Source organism: Salmo salar, chromosome ssa02 (assembly GCF_905237065.1).
Source record: "Salmo salar chromosome ssa02, Ssal_v3.1, whole genome shotgun sequence".
NCBI classification, from domain to species: Eukaryota; Metazoa; Chordata; class Actinopteri; order Salmoniformes; family Salmonidae; genus Salmo; species Salmo salar.
The window spans coordinates 74,898,030-74,921,804 of NC_059443.1; the positions used below are offsets into that span (position 1 = coordinate 74,898,030).

Sequence of the window (23,775 nt, forward strand, 5' to 3'; positions counted from 1 at the left end):
TACATTTGTAGTTGCTGTAAAGAAAACTGAACCATGGATTCCAGATTCTCCTGGCCAATAGACTTTCAGGGTGAGGAACCATTTAACATTATTAAGTTAGAAAACACTGAACTCATCCTTTAAATGTGTTTGTTCACCTTGCTCTTTGTCCATTAACCACCTTGTTCTTTGTTCGTTACCCACCTTGCTCTTTGTCCATTACCGACATTGCTCTTTGTCCGATACCCACCTTGTTCTTTGTCCGTTAACCACCTTGTTCTTTGTCCGTTACCCACCTTGTTCTTTGTCCGTTACCCACCTTGTTCTTTGTCCGTTACCCACATTGTTCTTTGTCCGTTACCCACCTTGTTCTTTGTCCATTACCCACCTTGTTCTTTGTCCGTTACCCACCTTGTTCTTTGTCCGTTACCCACCTTGCTCTTTGTCCGATACCCACCTTGTTCTTTGTCCGTTACCCACCTTGTTCTTTGTCCGTTACCCACCTTGTTCTTTGTTCGTTACCCACCTTGCTCTTTGTCCATTACCGACATTGCTCTTTGTCCGATACCCACCTTGTTCTTTGTCCGTTAACCACCTTGTTCTTTGTCCGTTACCCACCTTGTTCTTTGTCCGTTACCCACCTTGTTCTTTGTCCGTTACCCACATTGTTCTTTGTCCGTTACCCACCTTGTTCTTTGTCCATTACCCACCTTGTTCTTTGTCCGTTACCCACCTTGTTCTTTGTCCGTTACCCACCTTGCTCTTTGTCCGATACCCACCTTGTTCTTTGTCCGTTACCCACCTTGTTCTTTGTCCGTTACCCACCTTGCTCTTTGTCCGTTACCCACCTTGCTCTTTGTCCGTTACCCACCTTGTTCTTTGTCCGTTACCCACATTGTTCTTTGTCCGTTACCCACATTGTTCTTTGTCCGTTACCCACCTTGTTCTTTGTCCGTTACCCACCTTGTTCTTTGTCCGTTACCCACATTGTTCTTTGTCCGTTTACCCACCTTGTTCTTTGTCCGTTTACCCACCTTGATCTTTGTCCGTTACCCACCTTGATCTTTGTCCGTTACCCACTGTGTGTGTGAGGTGCTTGTGTGGAAGACACACACATACATCTCCCACACACACACAGTCCCCACATCCCTACACCCACCTTGCTCTGTGTGTGAGAGATACCGCTGAGGAAGACGAGGTCAGCGATGAAGAGGCAGACACAGAGGTGGAGGTGGATGGTGGTGCGTGTCCCCTGGATGGACCGACACATCCAGAAGGTCAGGATGCACAGCAACAGACACACCACAGACACCGACAGACCCAGCCACGTCAACAGACACAGCTCAAAGGTGTGCTGGAGGGAGGGAGGGAGGGAGGGAACAAATCAAATTTTGATAATTTCACCAATATCTATTGGGTGAAATGCCACAATGTGCCATCACAGCAGCAAGATGTGTGACCTGTTGCAACAAGAAAAGGGCAACCAGTGACGAACAAACACCATTGTAATTACAACCCATATTTATGTTTATTTAGTTTACCTTTTGTACTTTACTATTTGAACATCCTTATAACACTGTACTTAGACATAATATGAAATGTTTAACTTTTGTGTAATGTTTACTGTATATTTTTTATTGTTTATTTCACTTGTATTTATTATCTATCCATGCGAATAAAGCCTCAGTTGGATAACATGTGTCAACTTGCAACAACACAGCCTTTAACTCATTGTGTGTGTGTGTGTGTGTGTGTGTGTGTGTGTGTGTGTGTGTGTGTGTGTGTGTGTGTGTGTGTGTGTGTGTGTGTGTGTACCTTTACAGGGTAGAGGGCCATGAGAACAGCAAAGCTGCTAAGGTGGGTACAGGAACACACGGTGTGTGTAGCGTTAGACGTGACTTTGGTACAGCCACTCCTTGACCACGCCCCTCCCTCTTCATGGACACGCCCCTCCGACCAGAACACACAGGTATAGTTCATTTCTGATGACTCCACCCTCACCTGGGGTGGGAAAGAGAGAGAGAGAGAGAAAAAGAGGAGAGCGTTAGACAGGAGGATGAAACATTGGCTAAGTACTTCTTAGACAACTGTTTCTTGATTTCAGGAGGCAGCAAGAGCAAAACAACATTTTTATCTGTTAGGACATCGTCTGTGATCAGGTCCAACCTTTTTAGGCGAGTAAAGTACATGTGGGATATAAAATGTCATGACAGGCCTGATGGAAACAGAACATTCGTTGGTAAACTTTCCAACTGTTGACCAAACTAATTACAAGGAAATGCTTTTATACACAAATATTGATATAATAACCATCATATCAAAGTAAACTTGGAGTCACGCGACGGCGTGTTGTGTGGTCCTTTGAGAGGAACTAAACACTGCGTTTTACAGTAAAAACCTCATACCAACGGTCAAGCATGGTGGTGGTATTTTGATGGTTTGCTGCCTCAGGACCTGGACGACTTGCCTTAATAGAAGGAACCATGAATTCTGCTCTGTATCAGAGAAATCCACAGGAGAATGTCAGGCCATCTGTCTGTGAGCTGAAGCTGAAGTGCAGCTGGGTCATGCAGCAAGACAATGATTCAAATCACACAATTAAATCTACATGAAAATGGCTAAAAAGCAACAAATTTGAAGTTTTGGAATGGCCTAGTCAATGTCCAGTCCTAATCCCAATTGAGATGTTGTGGCAGGACTTGAAAAGAGAAGTTAATGCTTGAAAACCCACAAATGTCACTGAGTTAAAGCAATTCTGCAGGTAAGAGTGGTCCAGAGTTCCTCCACAGCGATGTGAGAGACCGATCAACAACTACAGGAAGCATTTGGTTGCAGTCATTGCAGCTAAATGTGGCACAACCAGTTATTGAGTGTAAGGGGCAATTACTTTTTCACACAGGGAATTGAGTGATATCTAATATTTGGTTTTGGTTGAAGATCTGATAACATTCAGTATAAAAAATACGCAAAAGTAGACAAAATTAAAAATGGGGCCAATACTTTTTCACAGCACTGTATAATCTAGCTAGTAATTGAAAATGTATATGAAACCAGTCCTGGCTGTAGATGTACGATTAATATATGCTATAATAATTACATACATCATATCTAACGTCAGCTATTATAATATTATTAAATGATACCTGGAGATGTTTGAAGGTGAGGATGACAGGCTGGGTGAGGTGGTCTGTTGCTGGGTTACTGACGAGAGCTGTTACCACCTTGGAACTGATCTGGTAGCTAGGCTTTGATGCTGTGGCGGTTCCTGTGTCTGTGTCTGTGTCTGTGTCTGTGTCAGTGAGGTACTGGAAGGAGTTGTTGACAGATCTCTCCACTGTCTTGTAACACACCAACCCAGCCAGAGCGAAACCTGGGAAGCACAGAAAGAAACAAGTCACTAGAATTTCTTGTAACTTCCCAAAATTCCCAGGTTTTCAGGTTTCCTGGTTGGTAGATTCCTGGAATAAAGAGGGAATGAACATGAAATCCGGAATCCAGCATTTCTGGGCAACATGGGACGTTTTGGAAAGTTAATGGTACTAAATGTTAGAGTACTTAGTTATAGAGATGATGGTGATGATGATGATGATGCTGATGATGAAGAGTAGCCTACCTGGGTATGTCCCATTGCCGGTTGCTGTCTCCCAGCTGGTGTCCAGTCGAGCGTTGTCATTGGCCAGGCTGATTGGCCCAGTGGGCGGAGTCTGTCCCCTCCTCACTGCAAGCTCAGTCGCTATGTACAAGGACAAGGAGTAAGAAAAAGGAGAATGTGTGTGTGTGTGTGTGTGTGTGTGTGTATGTGTGTGTGTGTGTGTGTTACCTGTGTGGTCTGTCTCCATGGTGGTGTGGTTGTCTCTCAGCTGTGGCCCGATGAACCTCATGGCGTCTTCCACGGTGCCTAGCAACTCACTCACCTCCCGGCTGTTATTTAGGATACCTTGAGACAGGAAGCTATCCATCTCTGTATAGACATTCTACACACAGGAAGTAGAAACAGGAAACAGGTATTGTGTGTGTGTGTGTGTGTGTGTGTGTGTGTGTGTGTGTGTGTGTGTGTGTGTGTGTGTGTGTGTGTGTGTGTGTGTGTGTGTGTGTGTGTGTGTGTGTGTGTGTGTGTGTGTGTGTGTATGTGTGTGTGTGTGTATGTGTTTAACCTTCAGTAGGATCTCTCCAGTCAGTCTCCCTCCGGCTGCGTCCCCAGAGTTACTTAACGCCAGACAGCTGTTCCTCATCAGAGACAGGAGACCAGCTAAACCTGGGACAGTCTGAGAGGAGAATTTAATTGACTTATTGTGGGTAAAAACGTATATTTTAAGACATATATTGTTTTCCCAGAAGATAGCACTTAAAAGTATTAATTAAAACACTTCTTTCCAAAGTGGTCCTTGAGAGAGAGAGAGAGAGAGAGAGAGAGAGAGAGAGAGAACGGGCCTCCCCATTCAAGTTAATGATGCCATAATGGAGATTCTATGGGTCTACGGGCCTCCCCATTCAAACATGGTTCAACTAAAGATCTAGAATAAGTAGAACGGGCCTCCCCATTCAAAGATGGTTCAACTAAAGATCTAGAATAAGTAGAACGGGCCTCCCCATTCAAAGATGGTTCAACTAAAGATCTAGAATAAGTAGAACGGGCCTCCCCATTCAAAGATGGTTCAACTAAAGATCTAGAATAAGTAGAACGGGCCTCCCCATTCAAACATGGTTCAACTAAAGATCTAGAATAAGTAGAACGGGCCTCCCCATTCAAAGATGGTTCAGTTACAGAACTAGAATAAGTGGAATGGGCCTCCACATTCAAGTCAATGATGCCATAATTAGAGATTCTATGTATATGGGTTCAGCTGCTGTATAAAGACTCATCAGGTCCAGGTACTGTAAAACTCACCTGTCCAGGAGTCTCATCTGCTTTGAACTGGTCACAGGTCAGTACTAAAGGAAACACAAAACACTACTGTCACACCGGGATCGACACAGCACAACACAAACATATTACAAAACACACCCATCACACCGGCACAACAACACAGCACAACACAACACCATAACACACCACAACACGACATACCAGCACAACAACACATCACCAAAACACAACACACCACCTGCACAACAACACAACACATACAAATGAAAACTGTCACATCCTTATCATGCTCAAAGTAGATCCAAGTTGTTGCCATGGGTAACCATGTTTACCATCAGATACCAACTAACTAAGATACAAATGAAGACATGAGACAGAGAGGAAGTTGAGGTGGAGATTAAAACACCCAGAAACCCACAGCACACGAGTGCTGAAATGTTACCGTGGTAACCATCCTAGTATGCATCCCAAATGACACCCTGTTATATAGTACACTATGGGTCCTGGTCTAATGTAGTAGGCGTTCGTTGAATACTGATAGGTTTCCACTAGATGGCACAGCCACAATCAAAATTGTCTGTCTTAAAAATTATGTTAAACAAATGTGCTTTTGGTCTTCATTTAAGTTTAGGCATAAAGTTAGCAGTGCGGTTAGGTTTAAAATCAAATTTTAAGAAATTGTGGTGTTGCGATGTGTTAGATACGTGACTTATTATAAGTTAGAAATCTGTTTCCTACTATAGGCAGTTGGCTGCCTAGTGATTGCAACATTAAACTTGCCGATGTGAATAGTTGCCAATGATGTTTCGTTTCCAGGTCTTACTGAATTAGCAAGTTCAGCTAAAATGCACCAGCTCTGCATGATACACATCCTTATTCTAGTCTATTCACCCATTTGAAATCTTTATCTGCCATACTATACATGACACGGATGGCATGTGTTGATCTTGCCTAGAATGGCATAACTGGGCACACTCATAAAACTGTTTTATAAAAATGTTGACTGTCATGGTTTGTCCTTGTACAGTGCCTTCAGAAGCAATTTGTAAGTCGCTCTGGATAAGAGCGTCTGCTAAATGACTTAAATGTAAATGTAATGTAGTGCACTATATAGGGAATAGGGGTCTAGTCTAAAGTTGTGCGCTATATAGGGAATAGGGTTCTAGTCTAAAGTAGTGCACTGTATAGGGAATCGGGCCCTGGTCTAATGTAGTGCACTATATAGGGAACAGGGCTCTGGTCTTAAGTAGTGCACTATATAGGGACTAGGGCTCTGGTCAAAAGTAGTGCACTATATAGGGAATAGGGTGCCATTTGGGCCACAGCACTAGAAATAGGAAGCTGCCAGTGGAACATAGAGCCTGTAATCTACAGCAACAGAGGACATCCCCTATACTGGTATATTAGCACTGGACTCAGATCAGTTTTACATAGACCAGGCCCCGAATGAACATCAATATTCAGACTCACCCAGTAATGGGGCAGTTTCCAACCGAGTACAGCCTCTACTGTAATATAATCACAATCTTAGAAAACAAATCTATCTGGAACCTAAAAGGGTTAATCGGCTGTCCCCATTAGACAACCCTTTGAAGAACCCCTTTTTGGTTCCAGGTAGAACCTCACATGGAACTCAAAACGGTTCTGACTGGAACCAAAAAAGGTTATCCTATGGAGACAGGCGAATAACCATTTTGGAACCCATTTTTCTAAGAGTGCATAGCCCTTTAATGATCATCATTTCCAGCATCAACCAGTAATTGGTCAGTTTCCAACAAAAAGCACCTACTCTATGCACTCAGATCTGTTTTACATAGACCAGTGGTTCCCAAACGTGGGCTCCGGACTCCATGTGGAGTCTCCTGCAATTGAAATGAGGTAAACTAATGACCTCTTACACTCTTAGAATGTTCTTTCATGTCATTATTACTCTGCACAGCCTGCAGGAGCTAAAGCAGTGGAACTAGAGTGAATATGAAAGCACAGCGTTACCTAGGGAATATCATGTTTCCAAGTGGGGTCCCCTGCATTTTCTACTGTCAATTTGGAGTAAAAGGAACCCGTGACATGAACCTACTGATCATCACTATCTGTGCTTTATACAGTAAAACTGAACCCAGGCCTGTCCTTATTGGGTTGGTTTGCAGTAGCACGGCAGTAACCTCTGTTTGGGGAAGTAGCATTGGGATTAGTGAGGGTAGTGACCTCTTTAACACAATGCGTAGTCATGTGGTCCTGTGTGGCTCAGTTAGTAGAGCATGGCCATTGCTGCAAGGGTTTTAGGTTCGATTCCCGTTGGGGCCACCCATACGAAAATATATCCACTCACTTGTAAGTTGGAGGTCGATTTTGAATAAAGATGTCTGCTAGATGGCAAATGTTACGTTAAATATAGCTGTAACAAATAAAATCCAGGCCTTTCTTTTCTAAGAGACAAAGTTATGGTGCTGTGTCGTGTGAAGCAGTGCATCATAGTACCAAATTACATAATTACATTTACATGGCAGATTCTGCCCTCACCTGAGCACTGAGCCTTTTTGTTGCCATAGTTACTGTGTCCAGGGTTACAGAGACAGGCGTAGCTTCCTTCCAGGTTATCGCAGGTCCCACCCACTCCACAGATACCAGCAGTTACATTACACTCATCCATGTCTGAGGGAGAGGGGGGGTGGGGGTGCGGGATTGATGATGATGATGATAACGATAATGTGGAGGAGGAGGAGGAGGAGATGGGGAAGGATGATCATAGAGCGAGAAAGAGAGAGAGAGAAAATGAGAGCGAGAATAAGAGAGAGGGAGAGAGAGAGACTTCACTTGCTTTGGCAATGTTAACATGTTTCCCATGCAAATAAAGCCCCTTGAATTGAATTGAGAGGAGGAGAGAGAGAGAGAGAGATAATAAGAGAGGGAGTGAGAGAGAGATAATAAGAGAGGGAGGGAGTGAGAGAGAGATAATAAGAGAGGGAGAGAGAGAGAGAGAGAGAGAGAGAGAAAAGAGAGAGACACATAGACACGCACACACACCTGTCTCACCTGTTAATCACACTGGCGCAAACCAAACAGGGTCTCCACAACAATCGTTGACACGCCGACATGGCAACATCACAGTAATAGTGTGTAAACAAACCAGCAGTTTTAAGAACACACACACACCAATGATAACCTGTTGATGAACTCACCCGCACAGTGTCTAGTGACGTTGGTTATATTAGATCTGAACCCAGGTTGACACCGGCAGTTGAAGCTCCCAATGGTGTTGACGCAAATGGTGTTGCTGCCACAAGCCTGTGGTTTCTCCAGGCACTCATTGAGATCTGAAGAGAAAAGGAAATATGGGGTGTATTAATTAGTGGAACACGGTAGCAGAATGTTTTGCAACGGAGAGTGTTTAGCAACGAAAATGTGAGTTTCTATTGGACAATTTCAGGTAGGTCCCTCCCTGTGTGCTTCCGTTTGGTTCCTATTAAATGCACCCATCCCCCAGTCATCATTCACATGCTTTACAAACTCACAATACGACGCAGAACATCAAAGATAAGGAGACGTTGACAAAGTAATGTTTTCCCTCCACATGTAACATTTACACACACACACTGTAACATGCACAATAAAATACTCACCAGTACACTGTCCAGGAAAGGTAAAGTTGACAGTTGTTGTGGATATGAACCCAGGTAGACACTGACAGTAGAAGCTCCCCTGTGTGTTGTAACACGTTGAGTAGCTTCCACAGGGCGGTGGGCCATGCTCCAGATCTGTACATTCATCTGCATCTATACATTTATTCTGATGGGATATGAGACCCTGACTACATACTATGGCCTCTACGTTCCCTAGCAGAGTGAAATGAAGACCTGTGGGGGAGGAGAGAGAGAGAGAGAGAGAGAGAGAGAGAGGAGTGAGAGAGAGAGCGGGGGAGAGGACAGAATGAGATAAAGAGATGAGAGAGAGGAGTGTGAGAGAGAGAGAGAGAGAGAGAGATGGGAAGGAGGGAGGAGGAACAGAGATGTTACTCGACCACACAACCATTTCCAGCTACAGTATGGCCCCTCATATTCAAATCTGGACCTTCAAGCCATCCAGTTCGAGTTCCACTGCTTTACATGTAATACATTCCCTCTATTTATAGACAGATTTAGACCTGGGACACCAGGTGGCTCTAATTAATCATGAACAGGTAGAACAGAAAACATACACTGTTGACTATAACTACAGTTCCCTGAAGGAGGAAAACAAGGTAAAACACAGCTATGGTTTGATCCCTCTGAAGAACTTTAGAATAACGCCTGACAAGGAAGCCCAGAGTCATTTCTTCAATTCAGTAACGCTCTTCGCCAGGCCAAGAACTGGGCAGTACGGGGCCAAACAGTTGTTGTACCTCGTTTCCCTCCTGCAGGGAACAATAGTTGCAGTCATAACTGTGGGTTCACTTTCAATCAGGAAACTCGATAAAACACTGCTATGGGGATATGAAATTATGTCCTAAGCTGACCCCAGTGGACACCGAATGTACTGACCCACGGCAGACCACCCAATGTTCAACCTGACAGAAAACATGTGGCAAGTTGTTATGGCGCTGGGGGCAGTGACATCCAAGCGATAAAGCTTCACAATAGTGTGTAGTAATGCCCAAATATCTCCTAGAGTTAATCCCTTAAATAGAGCAATGACTTCATGGAACTCTCTGCCACCCCAGGTAACTCAAGCTAGCAATAAAACCAGATTTAAAAAAATCTGATAAAAGAAACACGTAATGGCACGACGGGGACTGTGAAGAGACACACAGACATGTTTATATATTATGTATTGTATTATGTGATACGTGGTTGGGATACAACTGTGATACAGTATGTGATTGTCTCACCTGTCTATCTTCAGATGAATGCACTTGCTGTGGGTCTGTCTGAACGGGAGCGTCTGCTGAATGACTACATTGGCTGGTCTGTCTGAACGGGAGCGTCTGCTGAATGACTACGTTGGGTGGTCTGTCTGAACGGGAGCGTCTGCTGAATGACTACATTGGGTGGTCTGTCTGAAAGGGAGCGTCTGCTGAATGACTACATTGGGTGGTCTGTCTGAACGGGAGCGTCTGCTGAATGACTACATTGGGTGGTCTGTCTGAACGGGAGCGTCTGCTGAATGACTACATTGGGTGGTCTGTCTGAACGGGAGCGTCTGCTGAATGACTACATTGGGTGGTCTGTCTGAAAGGGAGCATCTGCTGAATGACAACATTGGGTGGTCTGTCTGAACGGGAGCGTCTGCTGAATGACTACGTTGGGTGGTCTGTCTGAACGGGAGCGTCTGCTGAATGACTACATTGGCTGGTCTGTCTGAACGGGAGCGTCTGCTGAATGACTACATTGGGTGGTCTGTCTGAACGGGAGCGTCTGCTGAATGACTACATTGGGTGGTCTGTCTGAACGGGAGCGTCTGCTGAATGACTACATTGGGTGGTCTGTCTGAACGGGAGCGTCTGCTGAATGACTACATTGGGTGGTCTGTCTGAACGGGAGCATCTGCTGAATGACTACATTGGGTGGTCTGTCTGAACGGGAGCGTCTGCTGAATGACTACATTGTAAATGTAGTTCTATGTATAGCATGTATTTTATTTGTTGTGTTTGATTCCTGTTTGGAACCCAGGAAGAGTAGTCGCTGCCTCGCCAGCAGCCCTTTGGGGATAACTACTACTAATGTACACATATTGTAGTGCTGTATTGGTGTGTATTGTCAAAAAAAGTTATTCTATCAAAAATGTTATATAAACACCCGAATTCCTATAATATCTTCCATTATACCACAGCACTGTTGAATACTCATTTCTGATTAGCTAGAAGGGAATGTTCTATAATGGACATTAAAACCAGATAACGGGACAGTTAGAAAAGATATCAGTACAGTTGGAAAAGATATCGGGACAGTTGGAAAAAAAGATATCGGGACAGTTGGAAATTATATTGGGACAGTTGGAAAAGATATTGCGACAGTTGGAAAAGATATCGGGACATTTGGAAAAGATATCGGTCCACCTAGCAATCATGCCGCAATATACACCTACACCTGCAGACCTTACTTGCTACAAAGTTACCGAAAGCTAAACCAACAACCATACAAACAGAAATTGGATACATTGTAAACGCAGGTCCAATGAAGATACACGTAGATAGCTAGCACTGATTTGTTTTTGCAGAGACTTGTTTTTTTTGTAACATCTGATGTCCATGAATTTCAATGGTCCTTACTGTTGCAGTCATGAAGCAAGTGGCGTTATGCTGTCAAATCCTCCAAAATGTTTGTAGTTTGACCAGCTGTTTTCAGCAACTGATATTTTTGGCAGGTTTTCTGACAACAAACTATTTAGCTAGCTTCTAGCTTAGTGTTTGATATGCAATGCGAACTCCTTGTCAAATGTCCTGACATGAAGGCAACATTTTTTAGCTATGCCAACCAGGCAACATTGGGCATCATCAGCTCATTGTTATGGATGTATCCAAAATAATCTCAATAGAAAACAGCTTAATGAAACGCAAATACAGCTACTTTGCTGTTATTCTCTCTACAGAGATGGTGACCGTTAGCCGAATTTAGTTGGCTAGCTAGCAAGCAAGGGCGTTGCCACCGGTAAATGTGTGCTTTAGTATTGTTTTCTTTGGCAACTGTGGTATAAGCGAGATAAATGCCTCAGTTCTGTACATTACCTTGGCAAAATGAACTCCGCACTGCGTCTTCCATTATTTACAAAGTAATGTACAGAATGTTGGCGTATATCCCTTACATGTTATATATGCGCAACTAATGATAGTTAGTGCCCGACCTCACTAATGCTCTTGTGGCTGAATGGAAGAAAGTCCCTACAGCAATGTTCCAACATCTGTTGGAAAGCCTTCCCAGATAACCTATTATATCAGAAACTGGGGGGGACGAACTCCATATAAATGCCCATGATTTTGGAATGAGATGTTCGACGATCACGTGTCCACATACTTTTAGTCACGTGGTGTATGTAAAATATGTTGGTAGCTTGAGGGTTAAAATACATCTGGATATCTTGTCTGAAATTGCATAAGGACCAACCCTCCAGGAATAAGGACCAACCCTCCAGGAATAAGGACCAGCCCTCCAGGAATAAGGACCAGCCCTCCAGGAATAAGGACCAACCCTCCAGGAATAAGGACCAGCCCTCCAGGAATAAGGACCAACCCTCCAGGAATAAGGACCAACTCCCCAGGAATAAGGACCAGCCCTCCAGGAACAAGGACCAACCCTCCAGGAATAAGGACCAACCCTCCCAGAATAAGGACCAACCCTCCAGGAATGAGGACCAACTCCCCGGGAATAAGGACCAACCCTCCAGGAATGAGGACCAGCCCTCCAGGAATAAGGACCAGCCCTCCAGGAATAAGGACCAACCCTCCAGGAATAAGGACCAACCCTCCAGGAATAAGGACCAACCCTCCGGGAACAAGGACCAACCGGACCAACCCTCCAAGAACAAGGACCAACTCCCCAGGAATAAGGACCAACCCTCCAGGAATAAGGACCAACCCTCCAAGAACAAGGAAGAACTCCCCGGGAATAAGGACCAACCCTCCAGGAATAAGGACCAACTCCCCAGGAATAAGGACCAACCCTCCAGGAACAATTACCAACTCCCCGGGAATAAGGACCAACCCTCCAGGAACAAGGACCAACTCCCCGGGAATAAGGTCCAACCCTCCAGGAACAAGGACCAACTCCCCGGGAATAAGGACCAACCCTCCAGGAATAAGGACCAACCCTCAAAGAATAAGGACCAACTCCCCGGGAATAAGGACCAACCCTCCAGGAATAAGGACCAACCCTCCAGGAACAAGGACCAACTCCCCGGGAATAAGGACCAACCCTCCAGGAATAAGGACCAACCCTCCGGGAATAAGGACCAACTCCCCGGGAATAAGGACCAACTCCCCGGGAATATGGACCAACTCCCCGGGAATAAGGACCAACTCCCCGGGAATATGGACCAACCCTCCAGGAATAAGGACCAACTCCCCGGGAATAAGGACCAACCCTCCAGGAATAAGGACCAACCCTCCGGGAATAAGGACCAACTCTCCAGGAATAAGGACCAACTCCCCGGGAATAAGGACCAACCCTCCAGGAATAAGGACCAACGCCCCAGGAATAAGGACCAACCCTTCAGGAATAAGGACCAACCCTCCAGGGATGTATTCTGTCTGAAGTCACACTGTCATTTATTTCCCACAATGGGGGAGCCTATCAACAAGCCTATGTGGGATTTAATATTCTACTGATCTCAATGTTGTTCCCAATACAGGGATCTTTTGTCATGTTCCAACTTACTCCTCTCCTGTGTGTGTGTGTGTGTGTGTGTGTGTGTGTGTGTGTGTGTGTGTGTGTGTGTGTGTGTGTGTGTGTGTGTGTGTGTGTGTGTGTGTGTGTGTGTGTGTGTGTGTGTGTGTGTGTGTCATATCATGATAGAAATATTGTGGTTAGACAGCAGGGCTCACACACAGAGGGTTTTTATGATACACACACACACACACTCTCAAAGGGTCTTTATGAAGTAATATATCAACAAGGTCTCACATTTTCACGTCAGAATTAGACGTTTATCCATGTTTCTCAAATGTCACATTTCGAATATGTTCCAAACGTAAAATGTCAAAGTGATTAAGATAAAGTTTAGGCATTAACCCCCTAGAGTCGATGTCCAATTTAAAAAAATCCCCATCAAAATATGTCTGTTTAAGCCGATGTCACCCTTTTGCATCTGCGGTGGAAGATGGCAGAGCTACAGTGGTGTCTTTCAGACCATGGCACATTCTGAAAATCAGTCTTTAAAACGGTTTGACCTACAAACTACTAGGCTCTTCTCTATTTAGCTCTACGGCCACCACAAGCACCACGGGACTCGTCTGAAGCCGGTACCACCAATCTGCCAACTTCCGTATGTAGCATCTGAACAGTTTGGGCTACAAACTAATATGACCCCACTATGGAAAGATGAGACTCTCACAAACACGTACATGTTGGTTGATTGATTAGCGCTAGGACAACCACAAGCCTCACAAGACTCGTCTGAAGGTAGTCCCAGTACAAATAAAAAAATAAATGTGATCTTTCCAAGCATTTTTAAGCCTTGAGACAATTGAAACATGGATTGTGAATGTTTGCCACTCAGAGGGTGAATGGGCAGGACAAAAGATATAGGTGTCTTTGAATGTGGTGTGGTAGTTGGTCCCAGGCACACTGATATCTGTCAAAAACTGCAACGCTGCTGGGCTTTTCACGCTCAACAGTTTTCCATGTGTATAAAGAACGATCCACCACCCAAAGGACATCCAGACACAACTGTGGGTAGCATTGGAGTCAATATTGGCCAGCATCCCTATGGAACGCTTTCGAAACCTTGAAGAGTCTTTGCCCCGATAAATTGAGGCCATTCTGAGGTCAAAGGGCGGGGGGCAACTCAATATTAGAAAGGTGTTCTTAATGTTTATTCACTCAGTCTATATGGATGTAGTTTAGGGCCTACAGTAAAGGGTTAAATAGTGTCCTGATCTTTCTTATATCTCTCAGATATAGGACAGATTATATCTCTGAAATATAGGACAGACACTTCAGAACAAACTTCCTCTAGGTTTTTTTTGGGGGGGGGCTATTTGTTGTTCCATGTATGAATCTATTATTCACTGCGTTTCTATGGGCTAATGGCATTAAGGCCACATTTCCTTTCATTTCATCAAATCATTTCTGTATATGTTTTTAAATAAAGGGGTCCTAACAAATAGCTAAATCACCTTGGTATGACCATCTTAAAACAATTCCATGATATTAGCTTAGTAGAACCCCCCCTACTTGAAGGTAACAGTGCTCACTGTTGCCCCTAGTAGCCGGTTTCCACATCATTTCCCGACGTCCTGAGACATGGATAGACATCGAATATTGACTTGTATCACAGGAGGTCTGGCTGGATATATAGACTACCTCCCTTCAACTATAGGCACAGTGTTAGAGTTTATCTCTCTCTTCCTCCCTCCTTCTCTCTCTCTCTCTCTCTCTTCTCTCTCTCTCTATGTCTCTCTCATTCTCCATCTCTCTCTTCCTGCCTCTCTCCCTCCCAGTCTCTAGACTAAGAAGTAGACAGTAGAAGTAGCTAAATCTGTACTCATATCAGACCTGGGTTCAAATATTATTTAAAACATTTCAGATCCTTCCATTTCGAGCCTGTCTGAAGTGCCATATGGGCAGAGGCCACAATTCTATGGGTCCAGATTAACGATATGCAATGATATCGAGTAGGATTTGAACCCAGATGTGACTCATTCAGAGACTCTCCAAATAGCCGACTAGTGTCAATGCTGCCACTGTGTTGCTTCCTGGAAACAGAGACATTCTGACAACAATAAATAACAGAACATACCCTCAACATAGTACAACATCCATAACATAACTACCTGAACGTACCATACATACAGTAACACATAACATTACATATACTAACTTATAGCACAACACAACATAGTAGCTAACGTATATTAAGATATTATCTTAACCTGAACACACAACAAAGCTTAGTATAACACATGCTGTCCCCTGAGCTTTGCCAATCTGTCTATACACACTAAAACTGCCTATAAACACAAAAAATGTCTATATACACACTAAAACTGTCTATATACACAGTAAAACAGTGTATATGCACACTACAACTGTCTATACACACTAAAACTGTCTATACACACTAAAACTGTCTATAATGTTATTTATACAAGTCTAAGATAGGGTTGTAACATTCACACTATTTCCATGGTTGGTAAATGGTTGGAAAATTCGGTAGCCATTTAACAATAACTGACAATGAATTATGAAATACCACCTCTCTCTCTATTTGTCAATCTCTCGCCCACATACCGTACATACACACACACACACACACACACACACACAAACACACACACACACAAACACACAGCTAGTCAAATTCCAAAGATATAGAACGTTAGACTCACCCAGAATAAGTAGAAGAGTTCTGGACCCCATCTCAAAGACAGAGTGGTATTATATCCACACCAGACAACTAGTAGGATCCTAATAAAACTAGTCCCACAAGAAGAATCAGTCTCAGATTAAATCTGTTTTACAGTTGAATTCAGATTGAAGAATATCCCAGTTTAACAAGGTTTTTATTCCGTATGATCCGTGGTGATAACATGAACAGAAGAAAAAGACAATGACATTTTCCCTCTCCTTTGGCGCGACTCTCTGTGTGAGCCTCGTGGTTGGAAAAACTACTATTTTGTTCTCCTCTCTCCCTTTCTCTTTCTGTTAGAGCCCACCCCTTTCTCTCTGATTCACACTCCCCTTCTTTTTCACCCTTATCTCTCTCTTGCCCTTTCTGTTTCACTCGTATTTTTCAATTCAATTTAAGGGTTTTATTGTCATGGAAAACATATGTTAACATTGCCAAAGCTAATTAAATAGATAATAAACATAAGTGAAATAAACAATCAGAAATTAACATGAAGCACTACACTCACAAAAGTTACAAAATAATAAAGACATTTTAAATGTCATATTATGTCTATATACAGTGCTGTAACAATATGCAAATAGTTGAAGTACAAAAGGGAAAATAAATAAACATAAATATGGGTTGTATTTACAATGGTGTTTGTTCTTCACTGGTTGCCCTTTTCTTGTAGCAACAGGTCACACATCTTGCTGCTGTGATGGCACACTGTGGTATTTCACCCACTAGATATGGGAGTTTAGCAAAATTGGATTTGTTTTCAAACTCTTTGTGGGTCTGTTTAATCTGAGGGAAATATGTGTTTTTAATATGGTCATACATTTGGCAGGAGGTTAGGAAGTGCAGCTCAGTTTCCACCTCATTTTGTGGGCAGTAGCCTGTCTTCTCACGGCAACAGTAAGGCTATGCTCACTGAGTCTCTACAGAGGCAAAGATTTCCTTAATTTTGGGTCAGTCACAGTGGTCAGGTATTCGGCCACTGTGTACTCTCTGTTTAAGGACAAATAGCATTCCAGTTTGCTGGAATTTTGGTTAATTCATTATTTCTATTGTGTCAAGTAGTGACACTACATGACCAAAAGTGTGTGGACAGCTGCTTGTCGAACATCTCATTTCATTCCAAAATCATGGGCGTTAATATGGAGTTGGTTCCCCTTTGCTGCTATAACAGCCTCCTCCTCTTCTGGGAAGGCTTTCCACTAGATGATGGAACATTGCTGTGGAGACTTGCTTCCATTCAGCCACAAGAGCATTAGTGAGGTTGGGCACTGATGTTGGGCGATTAGCCCTGGCTCTCAGTCGGCGTTCCAATTCATCCCAAAAGTGTTTGATCTGGTTGAGGTCAGAGCTCTGTGCAGGCCAGTCAAGTTCTTCCACACTGATTGACAAACCATTTCTGTATGGACCTCACTTTGTGCATGGGGGCATTGTCATGCTGAAACAGGAAAAAGGGCTTCCCCAAATTGTTGCCACAAAGTTGGAAACACAGAATCGTCTAGAATGAAATTGTATGCTGTAGCGTTAAGATTTCTCTTCACTGGAACTAAGGGGCCAAGTCCGACCCATGATAAACAGCCCCAGACCATTATTCCTCCTTCACCAAACTTTACAGTTGGAACTATGCATTGGAGGAGGTTGCGTTCTCCTGGCATCCGCGAAACCCAGATTAGTCCGTCGGACGGCCAAATAGTGATGCGTGATTCAACACTCAAGAGAATGTGTTTCCACTGCTCCAGAGTCCAATGACGGCGAGCTTCACACCACTGCAGCCGTTGCTTGGCATTGTGCATGGTGATCTCACGCTTGTGTGCGGCTGCTCGGCCATAGAAACTAATTTCATGAAGCTCCTGACGAACAGTTCTTGTGCTAACGTTGCTTCTAGAGGCAGTTTGGAACTCGGTAGTGAGTGTTGCAACCGAGGACAGATGATTTTGACGCACTTCAGCACTCGGCGGTCCTGTTCTGCGAGCTTGTGTGGCCTACCACTTTGCGACTGAGCCGTTGTTGCTCCTAGATGTTTCCACTTCACAATAACAGCACTTACATTTGACCAGGAAAACTCTAGCAGGGCAGAAATTTTACGAGTTGACTTGTTGGAAAGGTGGCATCCTATGATGGTGCCACGTTGAAAGTCACTGAGCTCTTCAGTAAGGCCATTCTACTACCAATGTTTGTCTACTGAGATTGCATGGCGGTGTGCTCGATTTTATACACCTGTCAGCAACGTGTGTGGCTGAAATATCCGAATCCACTAATTTCAAGGGGTGTCCACATACTTTTGCATATATAGTCTATGTTTTTGTTTTCTCATGATTTGGTTGGGTCTAATTGTGTTGCTGTCCTGGGGCTCTGTGTGGTCTGTTTGTGTTTGTGAACAGAGCCCCAGGAACAGCTTGCTTAGGGGGCTCTTCTCCAGGTTAATCTCTCTGTAGGAAACATCTATTTTCTGGATTTTGATAATCGTCCTAATTCTGCTCTGCATGCATTATTTGGTGTTTTATGTTGTACACGAATGATGTTTTTGCTGAATTCTGCATTCAGAGTCTCAATATGTTGTTGTTCCAATTTTGTGAATTCATGGTTGTTGATTGGACCCCAGCTCTTTTCTGTGTGCTCTAGGGCAACGGTGTCTAAATAGAATTTGTATTTGTGAACACCTTTATTTTAGTCTTACTGAGATTTACTCTAGGGGCCCAGGTCTGACAGAATCTGTGCAGAAGATCTAGGTGCTACTGAAGGCCCTCCTTGGTTGGGGACAGAAGCACCAGATCATCAGCTTACAGTAGACATTTGACTTCAGATTCAAGTAGGGTGAGGGCGGATGCTGCAGACTTTCCCCTTTGTTTATTGTCTATTCCATTTGCTTTGGCAATGTAAACATATGTTTCCCATGCCAATAAAGCCCTTTTAATTGAATTGGGAGAGAGGGAGAGATAGAGAGAGAGAGAGAGCGAGAGAGACAGCGAGACAGAGAGAGAGAGACATCCACACACACAAACACCAAAACACAATAATGCTGATATTAGTTGGTTGTACTAATGTGTTGTTGAGTGTGTATAGTTCTAGTTTTGCAGAATCCGGGACGCTGTGTGTGTGTGTGTGTGTGTGTGTGTGTGTGTGTGTGTGTGTGTGTGTGTGTGTGTGTGTGTGTGTGTGTGTGTGTGTGTGTGTGTGTGTGTGTGTGTGTGTGTGTGTGCTTGCTGTGTGCATGTGTGTGTGTGTGTGTATGTTTGTTTGTGTGTGTTTCTGTGTGTGTGTGTGTGTGTTTTTTTGCTTGCATGTGTGTGTGTGTGTGTGTGTGTGTTTTTTGCTTGCATGTGTGTGTGTGTATGTTTGTTTGTGTGTGTTTATGTGTGCGTGTGTGTTTTTGCTTGCGTGTGTGTGTAAGTGTGTGTGTGTGTGTGCGTCTGAGGGTGTGATCATAACTGAAAGACTGTGGTTAGACAGCAGTCCTCACACACACAGAGGGTCTTTATGAAGAACTATATAGACTACCTCCCTTCAAAAATAGACACCGTGTCAGAGTACATCCCTCTCTTCATCCCTCTTTCTTCTCTCTTTCTCTTTCTCTCATTCTAAAAGTTTTTCTGTCTGTCTTTCTCTCCTTTTTCATCTCTCTTGACCTCCTCTCTCTCTCCCTCTCTCTCTCTCTCCCACCCTCTCTGTCTCTCCCCGAGACGTGGATGTAGATTAAGGCAGCTCCCTGCACCTCTCTGATTCGTAGGGGGTGGGTTAATCTGTTAACCTCTATGGGCTAGGTGGGACGCTTGCGTCTCAACAGCCAGTGTAATCCCGTGGCGCGATATTCAAATACCTTAGAAATGCTATTACTTCAATTTCTCAAACATATGACTATTTTACACCATTTTAAAGACAAGACTCTCGTTAATCTAACCACACTGTCCAATTTCAAAAAGGCTTTACAACGAAAGCAAAACATTAGATTATGTCAGCAGAGTACCCAGCCAGAAATAATCAGACACCCATTTTTCAAGCTAGCATATAATGTCACATAAACCCAAACCACAGCTAAATGCAGCACTAACCTTTGATGATCTTCATCAGATGACAATCCTAGGACATTATGTTATACAATACATGCATGTTTTGTTCAATCAAGTTCATATTTATATCAAAAACCAGCTTTTTACATTAGCATGTGACTAGCATGTGACTAGCATTCCCACCGAACACTTCCGGTGAATTTACAAAATTACTCACGATAAACGTTCACAAAAAAACATAACAATTATTTTAAGAATTATAGATACAGAACTCCTTTATGCACTCGCTATGTCCGATTTTAAAATAGCTTTTTGGTGAAAGCACATTTTGCAATATTCTGAGTAGATAGCCTGGCCATCACAGGCCAGCTATTTTGACACCCACCAAGTGTGGTACTCACCAAACTCCGATTTACTATTAGAAAAGTTTGATTACCTTTGCTGTTCTTCGTCAGAATGCACTCCCAGGACTTCTAGTTCAATAACAAATGTTGGTTTGGTTCCAAATAATCCATAGTTATATCCAAATAGCGGCGTTTTGTTCGTGCGTTCAAGACACTATCCGAAGGGTAAAGACGCGTTTCGTGACAAAAAAATTCTAAATATTCCATTACCGTACTTCGAAGCATGTCAAACGCTGTTTAAAATCAATTTTTATGCGATTTTTCTCATAAAAAAGCGATAATATTCCGACCGGGAGTCGTTGTTTTCGATCAAAGAGAGAGAAAGTAAACATGGTGTCGGCTCGTGCACGCGCCTCCAGTCTCATTGTCCTCAGATCGACCACTTACAAAATGCGCAACTGTTTTTCAGCCAGGGCCTGCAAAGCCACCATTCATTGTTCTGGCGCCTTCTGAGAGCCTATGGGAGCGTTAGAAAATGTCACGTCATGCCAGAGATCCCTTGTTTTGGTTAGAGATGATCAAGAAGGCCAAGAAAAAGTCAGAGAGAGCGCTTCCTGTTTGGAATCTTCTCAGGTTTTGGCCTGCCAAATGAGTTCTGTTATACTCACAGACACCATTCAAACAGTTTTAGAAACTTTAGGGTGTTTTCTATCCAAATCAAACAATTATATGCATATTCTAGTTACTGGGCAGGAGTAGTAACCAGATTAAATCGGGTACGTTTTTTATCCGGCCGTGCAAATACTGCCCCCTATCCCCAACAGGTTAAGGTGTAGGGGGCAGTATTTTCACGGACGGATCAAAAATGTACCTAAATTAAACTGGTTACTTCTCGGGCCCAGAAACTAGAATATGCATATTATTAGTAGATTTGGATAGAAAACACTCTGAAGTTTCTAAAACTGTTTGAATGATGTCTGTGAGTATAACAGAACTCATATGGCAGGCCAAAACCAGAGAAAAATCCAACCAGGAAGTGGGAGATCTGAGAGTTGTAGTTCTTCTTTTGAATCCCTATCGAAACTACAGTGTCTGTGGGGTCACGTTGCACTTCCTAAGGCTTCCATTGGCTGTCAAAAGCCTTCAGAAAGTTTTTTCATCATTCTCCTGATACCGGGCAGAGAATAGTAGCTCAGTCAATGAGTGGACTGCCTGAGGACAAAGGGCTTGGTGATGCGCAATCCCGCAAGCGCGCCTTCCTTCTTTTTCTTCTGGAATGAATACGCTATTGTCAGGTTGGAATATTATTGCATTTTTACGTTAAAAATACCATAAAGATTGATTGTAAACAACGTTTGACATGTTTCTACGAACGGTAATGGAACATTTTGACTTTTTGTGTCTCAAATTACGCTCGTGCATTATGCCTTTGGATAGTGACCTGAACGCACGAACAAAACGGAGGTATTTGGACATAAATATGGATTATTTCGAACAAAAACAACATTTCTTGTGGAAGTAGCAGTGCTGGGAGTGCATTCTGACGAAGATCAGCAAAGGTAAGAGAATATTTATAATACTAATTCTGAGTTTAGGTGACCCCAGAACTTGGCGGGTGTCTGTATAGCTTGCTTTGATGGCGAGCTATGTACTCAGAATATTGAAAAATGTGCTTTCGCCGAAAAGCTATTTTAAAATCTGACACAGTGGTTGCATCAAGGAGTACTGTATCTATAATTCTTAAAATAATTGTTATGTATTTTGTCAACGTTTATGATGAGTATTTTTGTAAATTGATGTAAATTTTCTGAACATCACGCGCCAATGTAAAATGCTGTTTTTGGATATAAATATGAACTTTATCGAACAAAACATACATGTATTGTGTAACATGATGTCCTAGGAGTGTCATCTGATGAAGATCGTCAAAGGTTAGTGCTTCATTTAGCTGTGTTTTGGGTTTTTGTGACACATCTCCTTGCTTGGAAAATGGCTGTGTGGTTATTTTTGTCTATGTTCTCTCCTAACATAATCTAAAGTTTTGCTTTCGCTGTAAAGCCTTTTTTTGAAATCGGACAATGTGGTTACATTAAGGAGAAGTGTATCTTTAAAATGGTGTAAAATAGTCATATGTTTGAGAAATTGAAATTATTCAATTTTTTATGTTTTTTTATTTCGCGCCCTGCTGTTCCGTTGGATGTTGGCTAGGCGTTCCGCTATTCCACTATAACTGACTGTGAATTATGAAATAACACCTCTCTCATTTTGTTACTCTCTCACACACAAACACACACACATACGCACAAACACACACACACACAAACACACACACATACGCACAAACACACACTCACACAGACACCCACACACACACACACACACACACACACACACACACACACACAAACACAAAACACACACACATACGCACAAACACACAGATAGTCAAGTTACAAAGATATACAAGGTTAGACTCACCCAGAATAAGTAGAAGAGTTCTGGACCCCATCTCAAATACAGACTGGTATTATATCCACACCAGACAACTAGTAGGATCCTAATAAAACTAGTCCCACAAGAAGAATCAGTCTCAGGTTAAATCTGTTTTACTGTTGAATTCAGATTGAAGAAAATCCCAGTTTAACAAGGTTTTTATTCCGTATGATCCGTAGTGAGAAAATGAACAGAAGAATAAAAAAATATATATTCCCTCTCTTTTCGTGAGACACGTCTTTGTCTGAGCCGCGTGGGCTTAGAAAAACAACTATTTTGCTCTCCTCTGTCCGCTCCCTTTCTCTTTCTGAAGTTTAGTCTCAGACTTAATGCCCGCCGCTTTGGTTCTCTTTCACTTCTCTCTCTCTCTCTCGCTCTCTCGCTCTCTCTCTCGCTCTCTCTCTCGCTCTCTCGCTCTCTCTCTCTCTCTCTCTCTCTAGGGGGTTGACTTCTCTGAATAGCTTCTGAAACCAAGCCCAGTGGAACATAGTGCTGAGAGAGGGATAGGATAGTGAGAGAGAGAGAGAGTGAGAAGGAGCGAGATACACTGGCAGGAGAGAGAGAGAGCGAGAAGGAGCGAGATACAAGGGTGGGAGAGAGAGATAAGTGTCTTTATTCTTTTGGATCTTCTGTGAGTGTAATGTTCACTTGTTATTATTTATTTCACTTTTGTTCATTATCTACTTGACTTGCTTTGGCAATGTAAACATATGTTTCCCATGCCAATAAAGCCCCTTGAATTGAATTTAGAGAGGGGGGAGGAGAGAGAGAGAGAGAGAGAGAGAGAGAGAGAGAGAGAGAGGAAGGAGAGACAGAGAGAGAGCTGAGTAATGGTTCATCTAAACAGCTGCGGTTCTGGAGTCTTTGCCAGTAAGTAATCCAATCTAAGTCTCTCTGTAACGGCGTTGGTAGTCGTGGTGTGAGGAATGAGGCACAGGAAGCAACAAGCACAGGGAGTGTTGTTTTTTAATAACACTTTGAGAGAAAAACAAAGTTCCCAAACACAGGGGAATAAATATATGGTACGACAATGCCAAGCCAACACGAACTA

General features: G+C 43.1%; 1 protein-coding gene across 2 annotated transcripts in view; it reads right to left on the reverse strand.

Annotated features, from left to right (window-relative positions):
• The window catches only part of LOC106592307 (adhesion G protein-coupled receptor E5), a 34,178-nt gene extending 11,117 nt beyond the window's left edge, over positions 1–23,061 (reverse strand). Inside the window, exons 1-11 of one of the 2 annotated variants that reach the window (XM_045709938.1) lie at positions 22,710–23,061; positions 8,467–8,700; positions 8,026–8,160; positions 7,367–7,498; positions 4,868–4,911; positions 4,134–4,244; positions 3,800–3,953; positions 3,593–3,712; positions 3,123–3,349; positions 1,795–1,980; positions 1,139–1,333 (exon numbers count right to left, since the gene is read on the reverse strand). In XM_045709938.1, the coding sequence (XP_045565894.1) occupies positions 1,139–1,333; positions 1,795–1,980; positions 3,123–3,349; positions 3,593–3,712; positions 3,800–3,953; positions 4,134–4,244; positions 4,868–4,911; positions 7,367–7,498; positions 8,026–8,160; positions 8,467–8,700; positions 22,710–22,740 (1,569 nt within the window). In that variant the 5' untranslated portion in view covers positions 22,741–23,061. Of the gene's footprint in view, positions 1–1,138; positions 1,334–1,794; positions 1,981–3,122; positions 3,350–3,592; positions 3,713–3,799; positions 3,954–4,133; positions 4,245–4,867; positions 4,912–7,366; positions 7,499–8,025; positions 8,161–8,466; positions 8,701–15,863; positions 16,174–22,709 lie in introns of those variants that run through there. The other variant, XM_045709936.1, reaches the window with a different exon arrangement.
• Positions 23,062–23,775: the final 714 nt, after the last annotated feature.